This window comes from Berghia stephanieae, chromosome 5 (genome assembly GCF_034508935.2).
Source record: "Berghia stephanieae isolate SIO BIC M18660-M18661 chromosome 5, UCSD_Bste_1.3, whole genome shotgun sequence".
In the NCBI taxonomy this organism is placed as follows: Eukaryota; Metazoa; Mollusca; class Gastropoda; order Nudibranchia; family Aeolidiidae; genus Berghia; species Berghia stephanieae.
In genome coordinates, this window is record NC_088364.1 from 69,972,611 (window position 1) to 69,997,581 (window position 24,971).

General features: G+C 36.2%; 1 protein-coding gene across 2 annotated transcripts in view; it reads left to right on the plus strand.

Moving 5' to 3' along the window:
- Nucleotides 1-9,119: 9,119 nt before the first annotated feature.
- The window catches only part of LOC144973518 (tRNA wybutosine-synthesizing protein 3 homolog), a 30,628-nt gene continuing 14,776 nt past the window's right edge, over nucleotides 9,120-24,971 (plus strand). Inside the window, exons 1-7 of one of the 2 annotated variants that reach the window (XM_078916028.1) lie at nucleotides 9,120-9,235; nucleotides 14,395-14,612; nucleotides 15,135-15,215; nucleotides 16,267-16,374; nucleotides 18,602-18,673; nucleotides 20,094-20,162; nucleotides 22,287-22,351. In XM_078916028.1, the coding sequence (XP_078772154.1) occupies nucleotides 14,397-14,612; nucleotides 15,135-15,215; nucleotides 16,267-16,374; nucleotides 18,602-18,673; nucleotides 20,094-20,162; nucleotides 22,287-22,351 (611 nt within the window). In that variant the 5' untranslated portion in view covers nucleotides 9,120-9,235; nucleotides 14,395-14,396. Of the gene's footprint in view, nucleotides 9,302-14,394; nucleotides 14,613-15,134; nucleotides 15,216-16,266; nucleotides 16,375-18,601; nucleotides 18,674-20,093; nucleotides 20,163-22,286; nucleotides 22,352-24,971 lie in introns of both variants that reach the window. The other variant, XM_078916029.1, reaches the window with a different exon arrangement.

Genomic DNA, 24,971 nt, shown 5'->3' on the forward strand with positions numbered 1-24,971 from the left:
ACAAATTTGGGTCAAATCGTGACTTTTGACGAACTATAATATCCCCATGTTGTCAAAGAAATGAAGTGAGTAGGCAGGGACGGCTGGTAATACTGGGCAGGGTGGGCAAATACCAGCCTGTTTTTTCAAGTTATATGCTGTAATACCAGGTCTGAAATAATCAAATTTAAATTAGATAATTTCAAAAGTTACTATTTAAACTTGATACTTCGTACTGAAATCAATTTGTGTGTATTTTTGATAGATTGAGAATCACCATGCATCCCGTAATGCATAAACCAGGATACGCCCCTTTTTTTTTTTATCACCCCCCCCCCCCCCCCCCCCCCCAAAACCACTCCACTCCGCCCACATCGTCATCTCATCGTCACGTCGCCTGACGGTGAACTAACTCCGATTTTTGCTGTCTGGCCTCTCCAGTACTAGGTCGGGCTAATTCAAATGAGCCCACCTTATTAACCAGTGAAAACTAAATAGAGATTTTGGCAAACGAACTTTTTCTTATTTATTGCCTTACTTGTGCTGGTACCATTGATGTAATGACTTTGGGAATGTTCCAGTATTGAATTAAATTTATTAATTTACTAATTTTATATCAATTTAGTATTAATTTGTGTTGTTTTTATATATTTGTTTATCCATTTAAACTTTTCTTTTTTTTTCTCGTTTTCTTTAGTGCTTCTCAAAACTCATTTATTTAAATTGTTTTCTTATTTGTTTTTTGTTGTTGTTGTTGTTGTTGTTTTGGGGGTTTTTTTGTTTTGTTTTTTAACAAATTAATTTGTTAGTTCTTTTTTTTTAAATTCTTTAAAGTAATTACCGCTGTATTTTTATTGCCAGACAAAATAATTTTGCAAAACAATGTATATTCTATTGTATTCCGTCTAATAAAACAAAACACTTTTATTCAAAAGTCACGACTAAATAAATATATAAAATACAACCACCATTTTGGTTTTCTCAACAATTGAATTAGTATACGAAAATACTCTTCTGAGAAAGGAGAGAGTTGAATTCTAAGTTATAGAGGAAATACGGAAGGGTGGGCAGATTCCGTACTTGCCCGTCCTGAAGCTAATAGATACATAAGAAGATAGTTCGCGATGAAGAGGCGGGAAGCTCGGGGTTGGTTGGGTAAGGAGTAAAGATAACACGGTCGTTATTGTAATAGTCTAACGAATGCATGAGGAGAAATTGGTAACATTATTTTGTCTTAATTGTATTGTATGAAGTATTGGCGAAAGCCTAAGATTAAATAAACTTTGTTTTTGTTTGTCTTATTTTGACTATGGAACTGATACTGATACTTGTCATAGCAGACCTGACTACTTGAAATAGGAAAATAAAAATCGTAGTTTTCAGGGCTAATAAAATCGTAGATATTTTAACTACCCTTTAAAAAAATGACCGGAATTTCGTCTGTTTTGATAGATATCAATTTTTTTTAAACGAGAAAAAATGATTGGAAACGTAATAATGATGGTGATGGTGGTAGTGATAGTGGTAGCGGTGGTGGTAGTAGTAATGATGGTGGTGGTAGTAATGATGATGGTAATATTATAATTGTTATTATTATTATTATCATCATCATTATTATTATTATTATTATTATTATTATTAATTATTATTATTATTATTATTATTATTATTATTATTATTATTATTATTATTATTATTATTATTATTATTATTATTATTGTACGTATTGGTGGTATTACTATTGTTGTATTTTTTTGTGGTTATTAATGGTATCAGTTTATTGTTTGGTTCCATTTACCGTTTTTTTTCCACTTTCATGTATGTGGTCATCAAATTGTATGATTTATTGTCGAAAGCCTAAGATTGAATAAACTTTGTAATATCGTATGGTAACCATCATTGTCGACGACATCGTCGTTGTCATCATAATCATCATTATCATCATCATCATCATCATCATCTTCATCATTAACAACAACAACAACAACAATATTAACAACAAGTACTTCTTCTTCTTCTTCTAGGTTCCATGCCTGGTCCAGGCTTCGGATGCTGCATGAATTATCTCTCTCCATTCCTCCCTGTCTCTTGCTTTTTCAAACAGCTCTTGGGTTGTTAGGTTGGTGAAGCCCTTCAGTTGGTCTATGAGTGTTTTTCTTTGTCTCCCCCGGGCGCGTTTACCAGGTATTTTTCCACAACTTGCCAGGTATTCATTTTTATCTTTCCTTACTATGTGTCCGAAAAAGGATAGTTGTCGATCCGCTATTAAGGGCATTAGTTTCCTTTGTTGGTATGTTTGTTTTAGCACTTCTTCGTTCGTTTTGTGTGCAGTATACGATATTCTCTGCATCCTTCTCAAGCACCACATTTCAAAAGCTTCAATGTTCTTTTGTGTTTCTGCATTTGTAGTCCAGCTTTCGCATCCATATAACAAGATTGGCCACACGTAGCACTTCAAGACTCGGAATCTAATCCCGAACGACATCTGTTTGTTTTTCAAAATGTTTCCCAGGTCCATGAAGGCCTGTTTGGCTTGAGTTATTCTTGCTCGTATGTCTCGGTTACATCTTCCATCTGTTGTCATTATTGAACCTAGGTATTTAAAACTTTCTACGTTCGTAAGTTGCTCGCCGTGAATCGTTATATTGCAGGTGTTGTTGTTTTCGGGGTTTTTCTGTATTACCATGCATTCTGTTTTGGTGATATTCACTTCCATTCCCTTGGCTTCACTATCTACTACCACTTTGTCAACAATCTTTTGAAGTTGGATTTCTGATGTTGCAATGAGTACCGTATCGTCTGCGTATCTTATATTATTTATGTTGTGACCTCCTACTTTTATTCCCTCCATATTAGTTATGCCCCTCATGATTGTTTCTTGGTATAGATTAAACAGATCTGGTGAGGCAACACACCCTTGACGGACTCCTTTCTTAATAGGAATGGAATTTCCTGTAGAGTTTCCGATTTTGATAGATGCCTGCTGGGTGTAGTATAATGTTTGCATGAGTCTGAGGTCTTTCTCATCAGCGCCAATGGAGTGCAGTTGTTTTAGTATTTCTTCGTGGCGTACTCTATCAAAAGCTTTTTTGTAGTCGACAAAACAGAGGTATAGTGGGGTCTGAACCTGTATAGCTCTTTCACTTAAAACACGGAGGAGGTATATTGCGTTCCTTGTCCCTCTGTAAGGTTGGAATCCATATTGTTCTTCTGCGATTTCGGGGTTAATCTTATTCTTAGCCTGTTGATAATTATACGCAACAGTATTTTGTTGATGTGGCTTATTAAACTTATAGTTCTAAAATTTTCGCATCTGACTGCACCTGCTTTCTTTGTTATTGCTATGAAAATAGAGTTACAGAGATCTTCTGGAATCTTCCCAGTGTTGTATATATTATATATATTTCAACAAGTACTACAATAGCAATAAAAACAATATCAACATCATCATAAAATTTCCGTCATCGTCTCCACAACTATCATTCTAACCAACAGCATCACCAAAACCACTACCATAATTACATCCTCCTCCACCACCACCACCACCACCGCTACCACTATTCCAACCACTACCACCACCGGCACAATCATTCTAATCATGAAGACAGCAGTGAAATGCAATTTGAGCTCTGAATGAAACTCGAGTCATATCGCTGTTGTTGCTTCTCGATTAAAACTTTAAGCTTACTACATACTACTGAAAACCAGTAATGTAACAGTAATATTTATCTCGCCGTTGAGGGATTAAAGCAAATCTTTAATTTTTCGAGTGAACGAAATGGACTTGTATTGTCAAGGTGTTGTCGCATTATGTCTCGTCGCTTTATTTTTTAGTTGTATTCTCTTTCGTGATTCATTTTTGATTACGTTTGGAATAATTAAAATCTACTGGTATTGTCATTTCATTGTAAATGTGATTATTTGTGGTTGAAATATTATTTTTTAAAGGTGAAAAAAATAATAATTTTAAAAAATTAATTAAAAATAAATAAATAAATAAATAAATTTAAAAAAAAACAATAAAAAAAATAATAAAAAAAAATAAAAAAATAAAAAAAAAAAAAATATATATATATATATATATATATATATATATATATATATATATATATATATATATATATATATATATATATATATGACCGAATCATCTTTGCCCCACCACTGTAAATAGGCTAGAACCGCCACTGTGAGTAGGAAAGTGCCAGAAGACAATAGAGAGAATAAAAACTTCGCAACGGCGATGGGGGCTCGAACCCCTGACCTTACCGGTACGACAACTCCACCTCGCCGGGGAGATCATGACTCTACCTCTATTCTATTTAGTAGTCCTTCAGAGCCATTGGGCCCATGGATCCGGAGTTTATCCCGGTTTCTATAACGTGACACGGACAATAGCAACTGCTAGCTGCCCTTTGGATAGAACGTACTCACTGCTGAGTGGACAGAAAAAAAAATCTCAACTGCACCCGGGACCAATCTCTGTCCCTTTGCATGTGAAGCGAGTGCTCTAAAAAATTGAGCTTTATATAGCGCAATATCCACTAAATGTGCTCAAAACGCTTTACAAGCGGTCCCTGGTCAACAGCAATATTTAACATGTAGGACGGGACATGCCGCCTGTTAGGCGATATTACAATTTTTCAGACAAAAGACAACGCTTCGGCCAGGTACACATTTTACACATAAGTACGATGAAAGAATGTAAGTAAAGAGCTTTTTCCAAGGACTCAACTATGGGCTAGTGAGGCTCGAACCCAGGACCTTCCTATCCGAAAGCGAGTGCCATACCACAAGACTACATAGCCGCAAAGTGATTCATTTATTGTGACGGTTCACAACATCTAGCCTGTTACAATTTAAATTGAAGCTTCCATTCTTATCCTATTTAGTAGTCCTTCAGAGCCATTCGGCCCATGGATCCGGAGTTTATCCTGGTTTCTATAGCATGAAACGGACAATAGCAACTGCTTGCTACCCTTTGGATAGGACGTAGTCTATCGCAAAGCACTTTCCGCCAGAAGAAACTCAGGTACCCAATCATTACTGAGTGGACAGGGGGGGGGGGGTCAGAAAAATAATTTCGACTGCACCCGGGACCAATCTCGGTCCCTGTGCATGTGAAGCGAGTGCTCTACTCTAGACTTCTTGTTCTAATAATTGGATTCAATATCCTGATGTCACGTCACCCAGCAACGGCGGCCATCGTGGTTCTAAACAAAGAAAGTCGGTTCTTTTTATTCTTCATGCTGGCTCGAACTTTTCATATGTCTTGTGATCAGAATGTGTAAAAGTCAAAACATGATCAGATTTATAATGTTGTTTTTTTCCCCCCTCTGGATACGCTTTTATGCTTGTCGGAGAAATATTTCATAAAGGCGTCCGCCATTGTTCCGATAGTGTAGAGCCAGTTACTAAGTTACCATGCGTCAGTCATACGAGGGAAGTGACGCTACGACCCTTGAAGCGTATTTCGACTATAAATTACCTTTTTGACATCCGTCTCTCACTCTGACGTGATAACAATGGGACGCAATAAATGACCAATGCAAAACCAGTCATATGAAGAAAAGGATTTCTACTTTACACACGCACGTGCACACATAGAAGAATACATGGAAAACCGGTTGACGTCATCTGACAAAACAAAAACAAATTTATTGTAATATCGCAGAAAAGGCCTACCCGTTAAGTGGAGCTGTTGTAAAGCGCTTTGAGCATGTTTAATGGTTATTCCTATGTATAAATGAAAATGCTCAAGACACACAATTAGTACGTGACGTTATACAAAAGTTGTATCGAATGGCTACACCTCTATTTTGAATCTTTTAATCCATTCTTCAATTTTTTTCCTGCCTTATAGGCTGTTTCGTAGCCTCCTGATAGGCTTGTCATTGTGCAGTGGATGACGATGTGGTCCATTGTCTCAGGGCCTCCTTGGCAATGACGGCATGCATCTGATTCTCTCAGATTCCATCTATGCATGTTAGCTGCGGTTCTGCCATGTCCTGTCAAAATGCGGTTGGAGGTGACCCAGCATTTTCGGCTATTGCAGAGAAAGCCAGGTGTTCTTTCTGTTGGGTCGGGTGTGATGTAAAGAAATAGATTTTTTTAAAACAAAGCAAAACAAAGGATAACAAAAACAACGATAAAGACAATAATGAAAACGATAACAAAACGAAAAACAAAAAACAACAACAACAAAGATACAAAACAAACAAACAACTAAAACAAAATTTAAAAAAAAAGAATATCCTCCATTTTATTAATGTTAAATCAAGACCATAATTTAGTTTGTTTGTCAGAACTGTAACGTCATGGGCACGTTGATCTAAAAGTAAAAGCATAGTTGATTAGCACGTACAAACGTAATGTAATACACGGATAACCCCGTGACGTCATCTAACCAAACAAACTGTTTCTTTATTCGTGTATCAGTTTTCATTTTATTTATCTATCATTGATAGTATCAATGTCTGATTTTCACTGACCTCAACCCCAAAGAATTTCGGGGGAAAAAATGTCAATATTCGATTTGTTGACATTCCAAATAAACTTTGTTCCAAATGCTTCAGTATAGACTGATGATCCGATTATCTAAAAACTAAAAGACATATTATTACAAGTTTATTCTTGAGAATTCTCCAATTTCTCACACAAGTAATGAGCCTAATTTTGACATTGTAATACAAAGGATACAAAATAATGATGTTTGTGAAATGATAAAGCACTATCGTTGTTCGTGATGAAAAGAAGATGGATTTTCTGACAGATCAGTTTAATCCAACTTTGATGCATGGAGAGGTTCGAGGAGGAAGAGTTCGGCTTTTGTGATTACACTTGATATAGTGTCTGCGTTTTATTTCTTCAGATTTATAATAAAATTTAATAACCTTTCTTAGCAGCGCAGCTTACAATCTCTCAGTAGGATTCAATAGTCTGATGTCACGTCTGCACAGCGGCCAGCAGCTTGGTTCTAAACAAAGAAAATCGGTACTTTTTATTCTTCATGCTGGCTGGAACTTTTTCACATGTCATGTGATCAGAATGTATATAAGTCAGAAAATGATCAGGTCTATAATGTTTTTCTCCTCTGGATACACTTTTATGCTCGTCGAAGATGTATTTCATAAGGGCGTCCGCCATTGTTCCGATAGTTTAAAACCAGCTACTAAGTTACTATGCGTCATTACGAGGGAAGTGACGTCACGACTATTCATTAACTTCGCCTCCGAATCAACATTGGGAAGTAGAAAATCGGTTATTCCCTCCATCATTCAAATTTACTCAAAGTTCTGTCAACAAACGCCGGCCAGTAATGGCACTAATCCAGCTCCTCCTCCCCCCCCCCCCCCCCCCCCCCCCCCCCCCCCCCCCCCCCCCCCCCCCCCCGGATATCCTGCGGGAGAGGATTTCAACTGGCTAGCTTAATTAACAAGAGAGGGAATCTGGACAAACCCCTTTCAAGAGCCGAGAAAAACAAAAGGTCAACATCAAAAACAGACTCCCACATGTATTCGTTTTTCCCTTCCACTGCCCGACTATGGAGTAGCCTCCAAGCTGAAGTGGCTGAAAACGGTTGCCAACATGCCTTCACGCGATTGCTAGAGTTCACAACGTGACTTTTTAATCTATGTGTGTTTTTTTTTTTAATTAGTATTAGGGGCAGAGTTTTAGGAAGTTTAAAAATGTAAAAACCTACAAACTGTGGAATGATCCTCGACAATATTGGAGGTTTCCACAAGAAGAAGAAGAAGAAGAAGAAGAAGAAGAAGAAGAAGAAGAAGAAGAAGAAGAAGAAGAAGAAGAAGAAGAAGAAGAAGAAGAAGAAGAAGAAGAAGAAGAAGAAGAAGAAGAAGAAGAAGAAGGGTCCCGGCAACCCTAGTACTCGGCTTCCCTGACTTCGGTGAGGGTCGAGATGGAATTCGACTTGGACCATGGCCGACTATAGTTACGTCATGACTTGGACACATTCGGTCCCACGAACGGGCGAGGACGAAGACTCCTCGAAACTGGGAGAGACGTTGCTAGGCTTCTGTACCAGCAAGAGGAGGCATTGGGTGACCGCCGAGCATCAAGTAGAGCGTTGCTTCTGGGCGGGTTCGCGACCGTACGCGAATACGGTGAGGAATTTGCGGCCTGGATAGATCATAACATTGTAGTGTGACGTCATTAGAAGCTACTGCCAAGACCTTGGGTAGAGCGTCTGGTGCTACACTGCTGAGTGACACAGCCAGAAAGGTAGTTCATGGCGGAAGCCTTCATAAATGTTTATATGATAGTATGGTTTTTTTTTAAAAAAATCTTAAATTTTTACACTTGAGTGCACGTATGCAAGACGCGCACGCGTGCAAACAAACAAACAAACAAACAAACACACACACACACACACACACACACACATATACAGACCCACATACACACGCACAAACACAAATACATATTCATTCATTCTTTCATTATTTACATGTGTCTATCCATTTATTTTACGTCCACGAAATCAGGAAAATTCAAACGAATGGTGTAGTGCGTTGAGAAATGGCATTTCGCTCATTGAGCATCACCCAGTGATGAAAATGCACATTATAAGTGTCATGTATTATTACTATGAGACACGTTAAAGATCATCAAGGGGAATAAGTCTTTAAAAATTTATTTTTGTTTCAACTTTCAACTTACTTTCAGTGTTGCCAGGTTGGCGGATTTTTATCATCGCTTGGGAGGGGGAAAAATGGCCTGGCGGATGGCGGATTTTTTAATGAAGTAGAAGTATAGCAATCATGTCTAATTATTTCTTCTTCCCCCCCCCTAAAGTGACTTTTAGGATCACCTGCCTAATTCCGATTAACCGAAGGTGAAAACAATACCCTACAGTTTAACGCCCGCTCAAACAAAATCAAAACTCGGAATCTTCATGCCTTTAAAAAGGAAACAGTTGTGAATAGATGAGTAGCGTTTAGTAACATATTTTTATTCTGAGACAATACACTACTGTTGACTATAAGTGTTTTAAATCAAATGGTGGGGTATTTTGTTGATTTTAGGCAAATGTCGCTGGTGAACTAGGATAAAGTTGGCGAGATTTTTGCAAAGGCACCTGGCAATACTTCAACACTGCTTACTTTCGTTTTTCATTTTTCATTCGAAAATTAGGGATCTCACGATGTCGTGTTCAGTGTAAAAAGTTTAAGCAGTTTTCTGATCAGAGTCGTCTCAGCCGCACTTTTGTTGTTGTCTGCCATCAGACTTGAGTCAGGTGATTAAATTGATTAGATTCGGTTGTTATGAATGTGTGAGTCACGAAACAAGACTAACTAGAGAGGTGAGCCGGTGTTACCAATACTTAGCTTCTCCGACAAATCATTCGTTTGGACAGAAAAATAAATAAAGGTAGCGTCAATTGCCAAGGACCTTGACAATTGTCAAATCGTCAATTGCCAAGGACCGTGTCAGTTCATCAACTACGCATGTGTACTTTTAACTGCCACGGAGTACTTTTAGTGTCACGAAGTGATGCATTGCCACAGAGTGATGTTATGTATTAGTATCAATATTAATTAATACTCTCTTTTACTCATCTTTCTCTCTCTGTGTCATTTTCTCTTTTTTTTCTCTCTCTCACACACTCTCTCTGTCATTTTCTCTTTTCCCTCTCTGCCATTTTTTCCTCTGTGCATGTATTTCTCTCTCTCTCTCTCTCTCTCTCTCTCTCTCTCTCTCTCTCTCTCTCTCTCTCTCTCTCTCTCTCTCTCTCTCTCATATTTCCTCTTTTTGTTACGGACCTTGCCAGTTGGTAGATCATCAACTATTTACTATTCATGCCACGGATTGATCTTGTTGCACAAATGTTTTACGTTAATTATTACGTATTAAGACGATGTGCAGTATATTTCCTTTAAAATAAAGGAAATCTTACTTTTCTTTTTTAATCTAGGACATGTTGGCAGGGATTTGCCACTTCGTCCTTCTGTTTTTTTTTCCCCCGCTGAATCCAAAATCAACAGTAATTTTTGTTTGATATTATTTTAACTCATCTTGGAATTCGTGAAAAGACATAAAAATTAAAAACAAATGCCAACAAGTGTTGTCTTGATCCTATCCACAACAATTGACAAGGAATGAGTGAATGGCGAATGGAAGAAAAGAAAGTGACGGGGTTCGAGATACGTATGCGCGCAAATCGAGGCTCGACTGAAATCACCACATGCAGCTGATTGAGGCCCAACTGAAATCACCACATGTGGCTGAAGAGTTCCAATTTGACTCCTTGGCAATTGATGAACCGTCAACTACCAAGGACTCACTCCTTGGCAATTGACACTTACCGCTTACCGTCAAAAGCAGTTTAGATTTGAAGATACATTTGTTTTCTATCAAAAAACATTCGGTACTAGACAATCCTTGATGAATTTCAAAAGTTGTGTTTGAAATTATATCCTAAATATTTTCATGATTCATTCCTGGCTAAATCGTATGTGTTTTTCATCTGTCCAATGGTTGGTGCCCCCTAGTGCCTGCCGCCTGCCGCGCAAAACAAAGGTTTTTTAAAAAGTTTATTGAGAAAAAGATACGGAAAAAAGTGTCCCTAGATAGGTATGCAATTTGGTGCATAAGTGCAGTAAAAATTGGTGCGCAAAATTAGTTCGTAGAGGATGCGAGACTGTGTGTGTGTGTGTGTGAGTATATGTGTGTGTGTCTCTTTCTTTCTTCCTTTTTTTTGGGAGTGCCTACGTACACGGTAACGGGGCATCTAGCCTCAGGATCTATGTACACGTAAACCGGTTTACCGTTGCAACATTCTGTCAGTGATGGTCCTCGCTGTCGTGACCGCGCGCGCTCGTGTGTGTGTGTGAGTTGTTTTTTTTTAATCAAAACAATTTTAATCATTTATGGCGAGATTCCATCTTACACTCCCCAAACTCCAGATCTTAGTCTTAATGTTATCATTAAAAGACAAGCTTTGCGATTTATAGTTTAATTGAAGCCCGAGTCGAAATAAACTCTTACTACTGCTCTCTTGGTGGAAACGATTTATTCTGCATAAGCAATCTGGAGAAAAAAATCAGTGTCACTGTAAAAGGTTAAAATTTCACGAAGTACGCTCCGTGAACACCGCTGTAACCATCCTTTGATCTACGTCATCAGGCAACTCATTGTTTCTTTCATCTTTTCCCATTCCCCCTTACTATCCCCCCATCCCCCCGCCCATCTCTCTCTCTCTCTCTCTCTCTCTCTCTCTCTCTCTCTCACCCTCTCTCTCTCTCTCTGTCTCTCTCTCTCTCTCTCTCTCTCTCTTGTCATAGTGTTATCCCTTCCCCTTCCCATCTCATTGTAAAATGAAAACGTTCTGCTGTTTGCAGATACATGTATGATTGTTTTGTTTTTTCTCTCTCACTAGGCATTTGAAACAAAACAAAAACCTGAAAAAACAAAACAAAACAACTTAACCTTTTAAAGGCGAATATCAATCTTACTTGGACCAAAAATAAAATCTTACCGTTTTCATCAAAAGACAAAAAACAAAATACAATTTAAAAACATGAGCTTTTATATAGGGCAATATCCACCCAAAGTGCTCAAAGCGCTTTTTATCAATATTCTTACTGCTCTTATGGTGGAAACGTTTTTGTTTTTCTGCGTTAAAAAATAATATAAATGAAGACTATTATTTGAAAACAAAAAAATCAGTGTCATTGGCAAAGGGTTAATTGCAGTACTCCTGCATCCTGTGAGACTCCTACGGCACTTGCTAATCATAAAAAAGGAAATAGCAATCAACAATACTAAGTTGAAAAAAAAGAAGAAAAAAAAAAGGGGGGGGGGGAAGAGAGCAAACCCAGTAGCAATGCAACCTTTAGCGGTGGTGGTGGCGGCAGAAAAAAAAAGGCCTTTTTTTCTTTCATTCAATCAACTTGGACTGCTGTTGGACCCTAGGCCTATCTACAAGTACAAGAAATAATACTCACTTTTTTTTTCTGCTCCAACGAAAATATCTACCCCCCACCGGTCTAATTATTTGTAGCAGACGACAAATTTCTCAAAACGGTCACGTGACACTGTACAAACAACACAGGAAGTTCATGAAAGCTTATTTACGGCATTTCCTTTGAACCGTGTAAACAACAAAATTTCGTTTTCATTCGACTCAACTGGTCAGATTGGCCGGTATTTTTTAACAAACTAAAGTTCTGAAAAATCAAAATGTTTCTTAGAAAGCTGAAAGATGCTAGTTTTTGAAACAGAGGTAGGTTTTTAAAAAAATCTTTATATTTTACGTGAATGCATGCTCAAAGCGAGTTGGACGTCCAGCGGAGGTTGGTAGGCCAAAGGCCCACCTCTCTAGTTCGTTAAAAAATACCGGCCAATCTGACCCGTTGAGTCGATTGAAAACGAAATTTTGTTGTTTACACGGTTTAAAGTTAAAGGAAATGCCGTAAAAAAATAATCTAGAAACAAGCCGAACTTCTTCTTCTTCTAGGTTCCATGCCTGGTCCAGGCTTCGGATACTGCATGAATTCTCTCTCTCCATTCCTCCCTGTCTCTTGCTTTTTCAAACAGCTCTTGGATTGTTAGGTTGGTGAAGCCCTTCAGTTGGTCTTTGAGGGTTTTTCTTTGTCTCCCCCGGGCGCATTTACCAGGTATTTTTCCACAACTTGCCAGGTATTCATTCTTATCTTTCCTTACTCTATGTGTCCGAAAAAGGATAGTTGTCGATCCGCTATTAAAATCCGCCTATTTATAATAGCCGAACTACAAAAATACTAAAATCTGAATGCGAAACAGAAAATGGATTTATAGCAGCCATAGAGGAAAACTTCGTAATGTTTTACACTCTACCTATCTACGCTGCAGCTACCATCTTTTGTTCCCCATAACACGCTGCGTTTATCAACTCGGCAGGTGGGTGGCAGCGTTCTTTCCCACAGCGCAACGCACTATGTTTACCATCCCATGTTCACCGTCGTGTAGCACGCTGTGTCTACCAGCGGCCTTTTTTTTTTTCACAGTGGCAATTCAGACTCGAGTCTGAATAGTCTCCTGTAGCTATTCGGACTCAAACTCTAATGTTCGTACGCATACAGAGGGGAGGACGACACAATGTGGGCTGTAGGTAGAGGTATGGGGGTGACAAAGAACAAGAAAAAGAGCTCGCCCATATCACACTGACCCAGCTTATATCCCTACTATTAGCTGTAGAAGGATTGTTGCCTGTCTCACACTACTATTGGCTGTAGAAGGATTGTTGCCTGTCTCACACTACTATTGGCTGTAGAAGGATTGTTGCCTGTCTCACACTACTATTGGCTGTAGAAGCATTGTTGCCTGTCTCACACTATCAGAATATGTCTGGCATGGCAGTTTTTTGTATCGCTGTGGCCGCAAAAAAAAAAAGAAAAATATCACTGATTTGCATTTCAGCCGCAAAATCTACATGTTTTTGTTGATTTTTGCAAATTTTCGAGATTTTACAAAGGAATAACCCCCCCCCCCCCCCCCCCCAAAAAAAAAAAAAACAAAAAAAAAACAGCAATAATAAATTTTTTTTTAAAGGCAAAAAAAATTTTTAAATATAGACGAATTTCTTTTCTTTTAATTTGATTATTGATAGCTTGTGTAGAATGTGAAAGATAAATAATCAAGAGTAGTTTCTTTTTTACTATCCCATTTTCTTCTTTTTTACTGGCGCTGATATGACCTTACATTTGTTGCAAGTGCCGTGATACTTTTAGCAACAAACAAATACCTTTCTCTTTCATGAACTAATATATATATATATCATTTTTTTTTTTGCAAAAAAATATCCCAAATTTTTGTGTGTTATATATATTATATATATATATATATATATTATATATATATATATATATATATATATATATATATATTTATATATATATTATATATATATATATATATATATATATATATTATATATATATATATATATTATATATATATATATATATTTTTTATATATATATATTAATATATATATATATATATATATATATATATATATATATATATATATATATATATATATATATATATATTATATATACCGCAATATTTATATGAGAATTTCTTTTTTTTTTCTTTGGATCAGAAGTTCCAGAGTCCAAGTCCCAGTCTGAGTGCTGCATAAACGACTCCTTGGAAAAGGCTCTTTACTCACATTCTCTCACAGGTGTGTAAAACAATTACCTGGTCGTTAACAGCTTTGTCTCTGTCGGGAATAACATTTTAATATCACCTGATAGCATCATGTTAAGTCTTGCTGTTTGCCAGGGACCCCTTGTAAAGCACTTTGAGCATGTTGGATATATAAATGCTCCATATAATTTTTGATAATATGAGGATGCATGTTTTTTTTCTGACTTGTTTTACTAGATTGACTTTATATTACCTTAACAGAGATGATGGCTCTGAGATTTCAAAACCAAAAGCGGCAGCGACTTGAACATGTTGATCTGTCAAGAAAAGGATCAGTAGATGAACCTATTGAAGAACTAGTTAAATTTGTCAATACTTTGCCAAATTATTTTACAACGAGCTCATGTTCAGGAAGAATCATAGTGTTTGAATCTGCTGATGATGATCGTATTGATGAAAATTCGGAAACAGATGACCAGGTCAGTAGGATGAAAATGGCATTCACATTAAAAATGTTGATGTAGGAACTGAGCTTTTCCAATTTTTTATCAATCGCTAAAATTATGCACATTGTCAGGACTTGATGTCTTTTTTGATGAAGTACAAAACTTTCCTTTTTTTAGGGGGGTGGGGGGGAGGGGGGGGGGGGGGGGGTTATTCCTTTGAATTTATTTTTTTTAATAAGATTTTATTGTAGTAAGGTTTTTTTCATTGTCTGAATTTGATTTGTTTTTAAAGAAAGAAGGTAGCTTTTTTTAAAGGCTAAATTTCTCTGTAATTAGGGTATTGTGGAACCTTTTGGCGTGAAATATGCTATATTTACATGGCATCCTTTGCATATGACACAGCTATAAAATTGTTCCATGCCTTGTTTGGTTTTCTGCCCATTCACCTTTGATATTTATGTCAATGCCAAATACTTGATTACTTTTTTTTTTTCCCATTTTTAATAATTACTAAGAAAATAATTTCCATCTCTCTTTTTTATCCTTAATGTGAAGGTTACAACCCAGACAAAGATTGGAAAAAAAGGATGCAAATGGTTGTTTGTTTCCCACAACAAAGTCTTATCAGATGAAATGGTATTTTATTTCTTTATATTTATATTTTATGTCTCTTTTTAATAATTTGCTCTATTCTTATTTTCACTGTCATAAGTCTGTTGAGAGTGGTTGAAACATTCTTTAAGATATTTAAAGAATGGTTTAGATAGCTACTTCTTAGTTTAATAATAAAGTAATTGTCTGATGCCAGCATTTGTAAAGTAAATTCCTGCGTCCCAAAATGCAAAATATTCTATGTGTAGTATGTCAAAAGAATGTAAACAAATTTGTAGGGTCAACACTGAAAGGACGTAATGGAACAGAGACTATAACTGACTACGGTCATATTTAGTGAAGAGATGGGAAGAAGAAAAAAACCATCCATCTACGTGTCAGAAGATATATTTTTTTAATGACATATTGATATTGATTCCTGTTACTCCCAATTTTCTTTATATATGAAAGGAGAGTCAGAGCAAAATTTATGGGTAAATAAAGACTTATTATGCACAGGCACATATTTGTTTTAATGATTATATATCACGGAAATTAAATTTTTCGGAGTTGAATCTTTTGAAGTACCAACAATCAAAATCAGTCCAGTAATAAAATCTTAAGGTATGCACAAATAAATCTAGCAACTTTAGTTTTAACTTGAAAACATAAAAACATGGAGCAAGTATTGACGTGGGTATATCACAAAATTCAAAAATAAAAGACTTATACACAGGCTCATATTGATTTTAATGATTACACTATTGTCTTATTACGCCTAATTTTTTGAATCATCAATTCAGTCCAGTAATAAAGTCTGTAGGTGTGGCAAAAAGAGACCTTTTTAAAAATATAACAGGAGATTTTTTTTCATTTTTTTTCACCGCATGCATCTCTTTATATTAATCTTGTTATTGCACAGTGCTTGTAGATCTGATGACTGAGAATACTAGTGTTCTTTTTGCAATCAAAGGTATTGTTGATTGATTTGCTTACCTTCTGCTTTTGTGTTATAGATGGGAGTTTCTTGTTGGTGCTGACATTTCATTTAGGATAAACAACGTGGTTTCTGATAGACATTTTTTTCCCCCCTTAGGAGGAATCGTTTAGCAAAGTGACCAGCTGTACTGGTAATGCCGTCTTCAAATTTGAAGCCATGGTGATGCACATTCAATGCCAGACTTTGGATGATGCTCAAAAGATGGTATGTAGATTTCATTGCAATAGAATCTAAGTCTAAGTCAGATGTATTCATTTCCAATAACAAGTATTGTTGTTTTAGGAAATTTCTATAAAATGTTTTCTTCTTGTTTTATTAAATTGATACCCATAGTAAGAATATAAGTGTTGTTCATCAGTGTGTTGTTCCATGTAAACTTTAAGATTTATTTGTTTTTGGATATTTAAATTTAAGTCAAGTTTTAAAGGTACAATTAAGCTTTACACATCTGCCTTGTGTATTTTTAGTTTCATTGTTCACTCACTCTGAATTAAGATTATCAGGATGCCATTGTTGGAGACAAAGAATGTGGTAGGAGATAAGCTTTAGTGATGCAGACCTGCACATCCACCATTTATAATTACAATTTGGACTGACCAGTATTCTGTCCCTGTCGTTTTTCGCGGCCGCGATTTTAGCTGTTACCCGCAACTGTCAGCAAATTTTGCGATTTTCCTGAATATTTTTTTTTGGTGGACTTTTCCCTTAACTAACTGGATACTGAGCTTTTTTTGACCGCACAACCCTTGTAGACTGACTGGGCTTCGAGTTCGATAACTCTATGTGTGTGTATTTGTAGGCATGGTCAAGACTGGAGGACTTGAAAGTTAAATTTGATGCGTGTGGCATGTCATTGCCTGAGGCAGAGCGGGTTTTCCCTGAAGGCATGGACCAGCGTGAAAAACTGGAGATGCAGGACAAGTTCTGCCAGGCCTTTTCTGGTGCCAGTCAAAAGTTGGACAAGTATATGTCCACAGAAGGCCAACCAGGGATTCAATTTATTAAACAGTTGCCTTTTTTTGATCCTAGCAGACTTATTATGTTTGATGACACTGATCTTTCATTGCTGCCTGGAATGAAAGAGGTGCCTGCTACAGAAATCAGGAGATACAAAGAATCTCTTGGTCCAAGGGCCTTAAAGGCCTTTATCGGATTCCGGCACGATCGGATACTAGCACACTTTTTGGTGATGACTGACCGTGCCAGTATAACGCCAGTATACCGTATTATTATCATTATTATTATTACTGCTGCTGAGGTAATAAACAGATGTGGTTTAAATTGAAACTTTGGCCTTTGTTTGTGCGTTTGCGAATCGCAATTTTTTCTCCCTTCCTTGTCAGATAATGTTCCGCAAAATTTGGCAACTTTTGGCAACTTTTGCCCTTTTTTATGGCAACTTTTGCCCTTTTTTATGGCAACTTTTGGGGTTTTAAATGGCAACTTTCCGCAGGGACAGAGTATTGGTCAATAATCAATCCACCGACCTTCTTGAGTCCCATGAAAATTTTTTTAAAGTTCTGTTCCGCTCCCACAGTGCTATTTTTAGTGTGGCGATCCACTGTCCATCCTCCCAATCCTCAAAGCATTGTTGATGTCCAAACTTGACATTTGATAGTTTCCCTATTACATGAATTAAGCCTTCGAGTCAAAGATTGACTGAGCTCTTTTAAGACTTTTTCCAAAGTTCGACTCAGTGTTTTCTTGTTTATGACATAGTTGGTATACCTATATTCTGATTAAGTTACAAGAAAAAGCTTTTGTTTATGTTACATTTTTATTGTCAACCTTTGATTTTTAGATTCATAACTGACATTTTCTTTAAATCCTTAATTTTGCCTCAATTTCAAAATGCCAGAAGATTTTGTTGGATCGTTCTGATGACCAAAATGCTATTGAGAGTGGTGTAAAAAAAAACAAACAAATTTGAGTTGGAAATAGGTTCAGACTATTCTGCTTTTCAGCATTTACAGGTCTGGTGATGGCGTCCTATGTTTTAAAGTGAATCAAGTTTGTCAGAATTATCCTATCCATCTGTTTCACAAGCCCCATTATCATTATAGATATGAATTTATGAGTATTCTTTACTCTATACAGGTGTTGGATTTCTTTCAAATCATAATTTCTTACATTATTTATCTGGCGATGACTGCACACTTAATTGTTTTTTTTATCAAGCACCAGTGACTGTAGTGTGAATAAGATTTCATCATTGCAGTTACTGCTTTTTATTTTTTTTATTTTTTTTTTATCATAATGTTTTGGTCTGGCTGTAAGAAGAAAATTGATGGTTTAAGTAATATTTTAAAAGACATTCTGTTTCGCTGTAAGGAGTTAAATAACATCTTAATTTTTTGGAACAATGGAAGAACAAATGAAATTAGTTGATTTGTGTCTTACTAATATTTAAACATTTATTATTTTATTTCAGCATCAAGCTGCAGTGGCTGCAGGTTTTAGAAATTCCGGAATTTCAATCGGTGGTAAAAAGAAGATCATCCTGGTAAGATGGTTGAATTTATTAACATCTCAATATTGTGATCTTTTTATGATACAATATATAACTATTTAGATATATGATCATATAACAGACTAGAAGTATTACTTCCACAACTGTTGCTTCTCTTTTTCCCCCTCCTCCTCCCCCTCTCCCTACCACAATTACTACTATTACTCGTACTATTGCAGTCCACTCCAGATAATCGCAACATTTCCCAAGAAACGGAATTAATTCTATATAAAAGTTAATTGCAACAAACTTTGGTTGATCGCAACAAATTTTCGCCCTCAAAAGTTGTAAATTCAAGAAATCTATCTAACAATATATCATGATTAAATTTCATCATGGAAGAAATCGTGATAAGTTGAAAAATCGAGAGTGAGCGGGATTTAATGCTACAGTATTGTGTCACCACTTTATTAAGAGAGACAAAAGAGGGGCTTTGCAGTATGGGTTTGTGATGTAATCTGTGGCCATTAGATAGGAGGTGAGGGGGCTGGGCATAGTCTTTACAACACGTAGACAATGATAGTTGAGACTGAGCAATATCCTTTGTTTTGGATTGACAATTGTGCATTGTGATCAATGAGTTTGGTGAGAGCTCTATTGTCTCTCATCATGGCTAAACTATTTGACTCTTACAAATGTTAAGAACAAAAGAGTGAAAGTGAATCCAATCTGAATAAGACGTCGACTTGCATCAAAGCTGCTTTTGCTTGACAAATCTATACAGGGCTGTCATATGGTTTGTTTTTTTATTCAATCATATTGCCCAGTCTGTGGTAGACCAAGAACAATGTTCACAACAACTGGTTTGTGTTTACCACTAATATGTAACATGTTGCAATAGAAGACTGGACACTCGGCTTCAGTTAATTGCAACTTCTGTTAATCGCAACATTTTCGCTGATCCCAAGGTGTTGCAATTATCTGGAGTGAACTGTACTACAACTACTACTACTGCTTATTATTATGGCGATAATATGATATAAACTTTATTGGCCAGTTTGGTGCTTTTATCATTATTGTTGTTATTATCATCATCATTATTAATACTGTTATGAGATGTACATATAGATAGAGATGTGTGGGTTAACACTTGTGCTTGCTTTATGACCATGGTTGTAATAATTCAATTTTCCCTTTGGACTAACAAAATTGCATTCCATTTCAGACAGAAAAAAGCTTTTTACCAAAGCCTTTGTAAAAAGCATTTTTCTGTCTGAGATGGAATGCAATTTTATGAACTAAGGTGCTCATTAAATGCATTTTTTAATTATTAAAAAAAATATAGGGTCAAGAAATGAGGATTTCTTAATGTCACGTTGAGTATGACCTGGTTGAATCCAGTGCCCTTTGTTTATTTCCATGATATAGGCATTTTGTTCTGCATAATTTGAGTTGTCACCCTTTTAATTTGCAGGGAGTTCGTAGTACCCATGGTCTGGAAGCCCCCTTGACCAAAGATGGAAGAATGCTTGTCTCACCAGAGGTGAGTGTTCAGAATTTAAATACAAAGTTCTTTGTGCTTACTTTAAAAAGAGCATGGTATTTCTGTGCAACAGAATAATTAATTGAAAATGCCCTCTAAGTGCAGAATTTCGTTCTCCTAAACAGCGACAACAGCACTCTTTTTATACAAATCTACAGGGATTTTCCTAAATTTGCACACTTTTAAACAAGTTGCTGCTCTATTTATCTGAATTTGTTTCTAAACATGAGATCATCTGGTTATGGATAATGGCATGTGAGACACACTTTCAAGACAGTGACTCATCTATCGATCTGTCCCTGCGGAAAGTTGCCATTTAAAACCCCAAAAGTTGCAAAAAGGGCAAAAGTTGCCATAAAAATTGCCAAATTTTGCGGAACATTATTTGACAAGGGGGGGGGGGGGGGGTTGCGATTCGCAAATGCACAAACAAAGGTCAAAGTTTCAATTTAAACCACTTCTGTTTATTACCTCAGCAGCAGTAATAATAATAATGATAATAATACAGTACTCGCGTTATACTGGCACGGTCAGTCATCACCAAAAAGTGTGCTAGTATCCGATCGTGCCGGAATCCGTTAAAGGCTTAAAGTACTGTAGTGCATAAAATTAAAAAATAAAGTTATAAAAAGAATCTACATGTTAAAAAACAAAAGTGTGACCAAACCTAATCAAAAAGCTAACAAATGTAAAAGAACAAAGCCTGAAATTGAAAAGAATACATTTATAATAGTTTCTTTTGTTAGTTTTAGATCCATCGACCGCATTAGATCATATACCAGATCGCTGAAACAAAAAGCACAAATCAAACCAACTAACGTTGCGGGCAGTCTTATTTTTTCCAATAAGAAAACGCTCCATTTCTCAAGTGGTGTGGTCGTGTATAAACAAATAGATCAATCTAAATTATAAATGTAGGCTACTGCAAAGGTGTTTCCCGTGCTGTCACAGTCACAGCTACCGCCGAAAACGAAACGTTATCGAAAGTAGAATGCTTTGTTTTGATTTTGATCGTCAAAAACAAATCTCGAGTTACATCCTTGAGTTATCAAACTCGAAGCCCAGTCTCCAAGAGTTGTGCGGTCAAAAAAAGCTCAGTATCCAGTTAGTTAAGGGAAAAGTCCACCAAAAAAAAAATATTCAGGAAAATCGTGGAAAGTTGCAGGTAACAACTAAAATCGCGGCCGTGAAAAACGACGGGGACAGATCGATGGTCACACCACAGGCACTTTTGAGTGTATTCCTCTTAATGGGGACCTGTGCTTGTTTGTCTGGATGGGACTTTTAGTGATCTCAAACTAAGTACTTTGATATTGTGCTTTTGGAATCTACATTTGTTTCCTATTTGAACCAATTCCCCTCTGTCTTACCTTTTGTTGGCCACTTTAATTATCACTCTAGAACTTTTTACTATCCCATTTTCTCCCTTTTTACTGGTGCTGATATGACCTTAATGTGTTGCAAGCGCCATAATACCCTTAAAAACAAAAACAAACAAAGACACCACAGGCATAAGTAAGAAAGATACATATTGTGTAATCATTATTATTGTTGCAACTCATTGATTACTAGATATATTTTCTGCTTTTTTCCACGATAGGGACAGAGATCGATTCCAGGTGCAGTCCAGATTTTTTTTCTGGCCCTCCTGTCTGCCCAGCAGTGATTGGGTAGCTGAATCTGTTAGATCTGGTTGAATGTACTTTGTAATAGACTACTGTCGTATCCAAAGGGTAGCAAGCAGTTGCTTTTGTTCATTTCACATTATAGAAACCAGGATAAATTCCGGCTCCTTGGGGCTAATGGCTCTGAAAGATTACTTTTTTTTCCTACAAATTTAGATTCGAGTTAGAGTTTCAACATAATTTGCAAAAGGCATTACAAAAACGACATAGTATATATGTAATGAAGATGGCCAAGCAAAATAGTTACTCGTAGTAGCAAAGTCAAGCAATAGTAAACATGGATGGGTTTCTGGCCTCAGACAAGAACAATGAAAGATGAGTTCGGTCATTTGAAAACTTCTGACTTTTAAAAATTCCTTCATCGCTAGATTTGTTCTATTTATTGATGTCTACATTTTAACATTTGATTTATTTGTTGTTGTTTTTGTTTTTTTGCCAGTACTATGAGCATTTGATAGAATGTGCTAACCACAAGATGGAGGAAAATTTCACTCGAATTAACAGGTAATATACTTCACTGATGGGAACTACTTATATTTAGAGGTTTAAGTGCTATTTACTTTTTATGCTCGTCTTCTTCTTTTTCTTCTTCTTCTTCTTCTTCTTCTTCTTCTTCTTCTTCTTCTTCTTCTTCTTCTTCTTCTTCTTCTTCTTCTTCTTCTTCTTCTTCTTCTTCTTCTTCTTCTTCTTCTTCTTCCAATGAGCGAACTGACTTACGGCAGAAAACACAAGAAGGCCCAAAATGGGGGTCTCCTTTTGAAATTAACTTATTTCTATGAAAAAATCCAAATTCACTTACTTTTTTTTGTGTTTTGTGTTGATTTATGGTTAAGGAACCTGTGTGAGCAGTTTGAATAAAAAATATTTTGTTGTTATTAAGATATTGTTTGTTGAAGTGGTTTTTTATGGGTTTTGGCGACAACAAAGTTTTCATTTCAGCCACGGTAGTTTCGGAAAACTGAGTTAAAGAAACATGAAATCAACTCAGAAATTCTTTGAATGGCCATATTTTGTGAAATAAAACATTAAAAAATCGGAGAATGAGTTTCATTTTAAAAAATAATTATGATTTCATGCTTAAAATAAAGAAAAACGACCGTTTTCGAAAACACAAAGTTTTGGGGACTTCGTAATTCTTTCATAGTGAGGCTCTTACTTCCTGTAAAATACGAGTCAAAACATCCGGCGTCTACATCGTTTTTCCATAGCTGCAGTTTTTGTTTACGGCCCTAAAACGTTATCCGATAACATCGACGAGTGAAAATTGGTAAGTTGACTATTTTTATTATAATTTTAAGTATTTTAGTATAATCATTGTGAAATTCAAAGGATTTGTGTTAGTTTTAATGCCCGTTTTTCTGTGTGTTGCTCTTCCATAGCCGTTTTTCCATAGCAGAATCAAGCCGGCTTCGATTGTTTTGATTCTGATAATTCCATTTCTAACCCCTGAAAGTCGATAATCGACTTATTTTATTGTAAATATATGATGAATGACAAGATAGAAACCCACAACTACGCAGGATGATGTTATTTTGGCTTGAAATGCCTTGATTTAATGTGCGATACAGCAAAGTTTGGGTTATAACTGCTATGCCACAGAATAGCGAAACCAATATGGCGGCTGATTCACGATAATGACATGGCTGGCGACCCATAAGAAATCAACTAAATTTAGATTAAATTTATGAAAATGATAAATAGACGTTATTTTTATCAAATTTGAATAGAATTATGTTCCGTTTTTAATTATTTTGGGAAATTCGTAGACGTTTTGATGACATTGCGCGATAGTGATAACTTTACTAGAAAAATAATGTGGATATTTTTAGCCGGTTTCGTGTTTTTCTAGTTCATTTCCATTTAAATTGAAATTCGTGATTATTCATGTTTTAATTCAATAAATGCATTCTTAATTAGATATTATACGTATCTTTAATGTGTTATTTTTGTTTAAATAGTAAGTTATTGTGTAAATTTGTCCGAGCTCGTTATGGCTTAGAATATCGACACAAAGATGGCGGCCCGAGCTGCACGTGCTGATGACACAACGTCTCTTAACCAAATTTGTATTTAAATTTCTTAAAATGAAAAAGAGATAATATTTATTTTGATTTTGGGATTAGATAAGTCCCTTAGAGCAAACTTATGGAAAATTAATGAGCCTTTTTCAGATATTACGTTATTTCGAAAATTTTACTAGAAAACTGGACTTAGTTTTTTTAACCAATATCGATATTTTTAACACTTATTTATATTCCGTTTAGTTTTCTTGGTTGTTTTTGTTTGGTAAAGTCATAGAACTGTTACTTTATACATAATACGATGTTTTAAGACATGTTTTTTGTCAAATGGGTCTTCATTTTGTAAAAAAACAACTGTGGATGCTATGGCTTAGAATGTAGACAGAAAATGGCGCCGATGCTTGTCCTGACGACAACACTCAGTTAACCAAATTTGTATTTAAATTTCTTAAATCATAAATGGATGATATTTTCGTTGTTTTTAAGTATAATTAAGTTCATTTTTGTGAATTTATGGAAAATTATGGAGACGATGCAGGTTATTGGACGTTTTAATAGAGATATAAAGTTTGGCTATTTCTAACCAGTTTAGGGGATTTTTTTTGTTTACTTACAATGGGTTCAATTTTCTTAGTTATTTTTGTTTGTCATTATAATGTATTCACTTTATTTTATGTTTTCTTCAACTGAAAGCATGTTTCTGTCTTAGTATAATTCAATATTCTTGTTTTTCAGACAAATGGCAACTACGAATAATGATGTTCCTCTTCATCCAACCACCATCGCTCGGAGGAAAATGAAGGCCGAGGACCCGGAACGGTATGCGGAGTACCTTGCCACTGCCCTGGTTGGGCAGCTAGCGGCGCGGAAAGAGGAGAAGTGCCGCATTCAAGAAGGCCTCATGACTGAGGAAGAGTTGGCAAAGGTTGCTGTCAAAAAGTTGAAAAAGAGGTATGTTCAGCAGTGTTTGGGTGTTTGCATTCTGTATCTGTCTGTATCTGTATCGTACGTCGCTGACATCCAATTCTGGCATAGGCGCGATGGTTGGGGGGTGCGCGATGCGTTCCCTACTGCTGGCTACCGGCTTTTGCCAGTGCCACCTT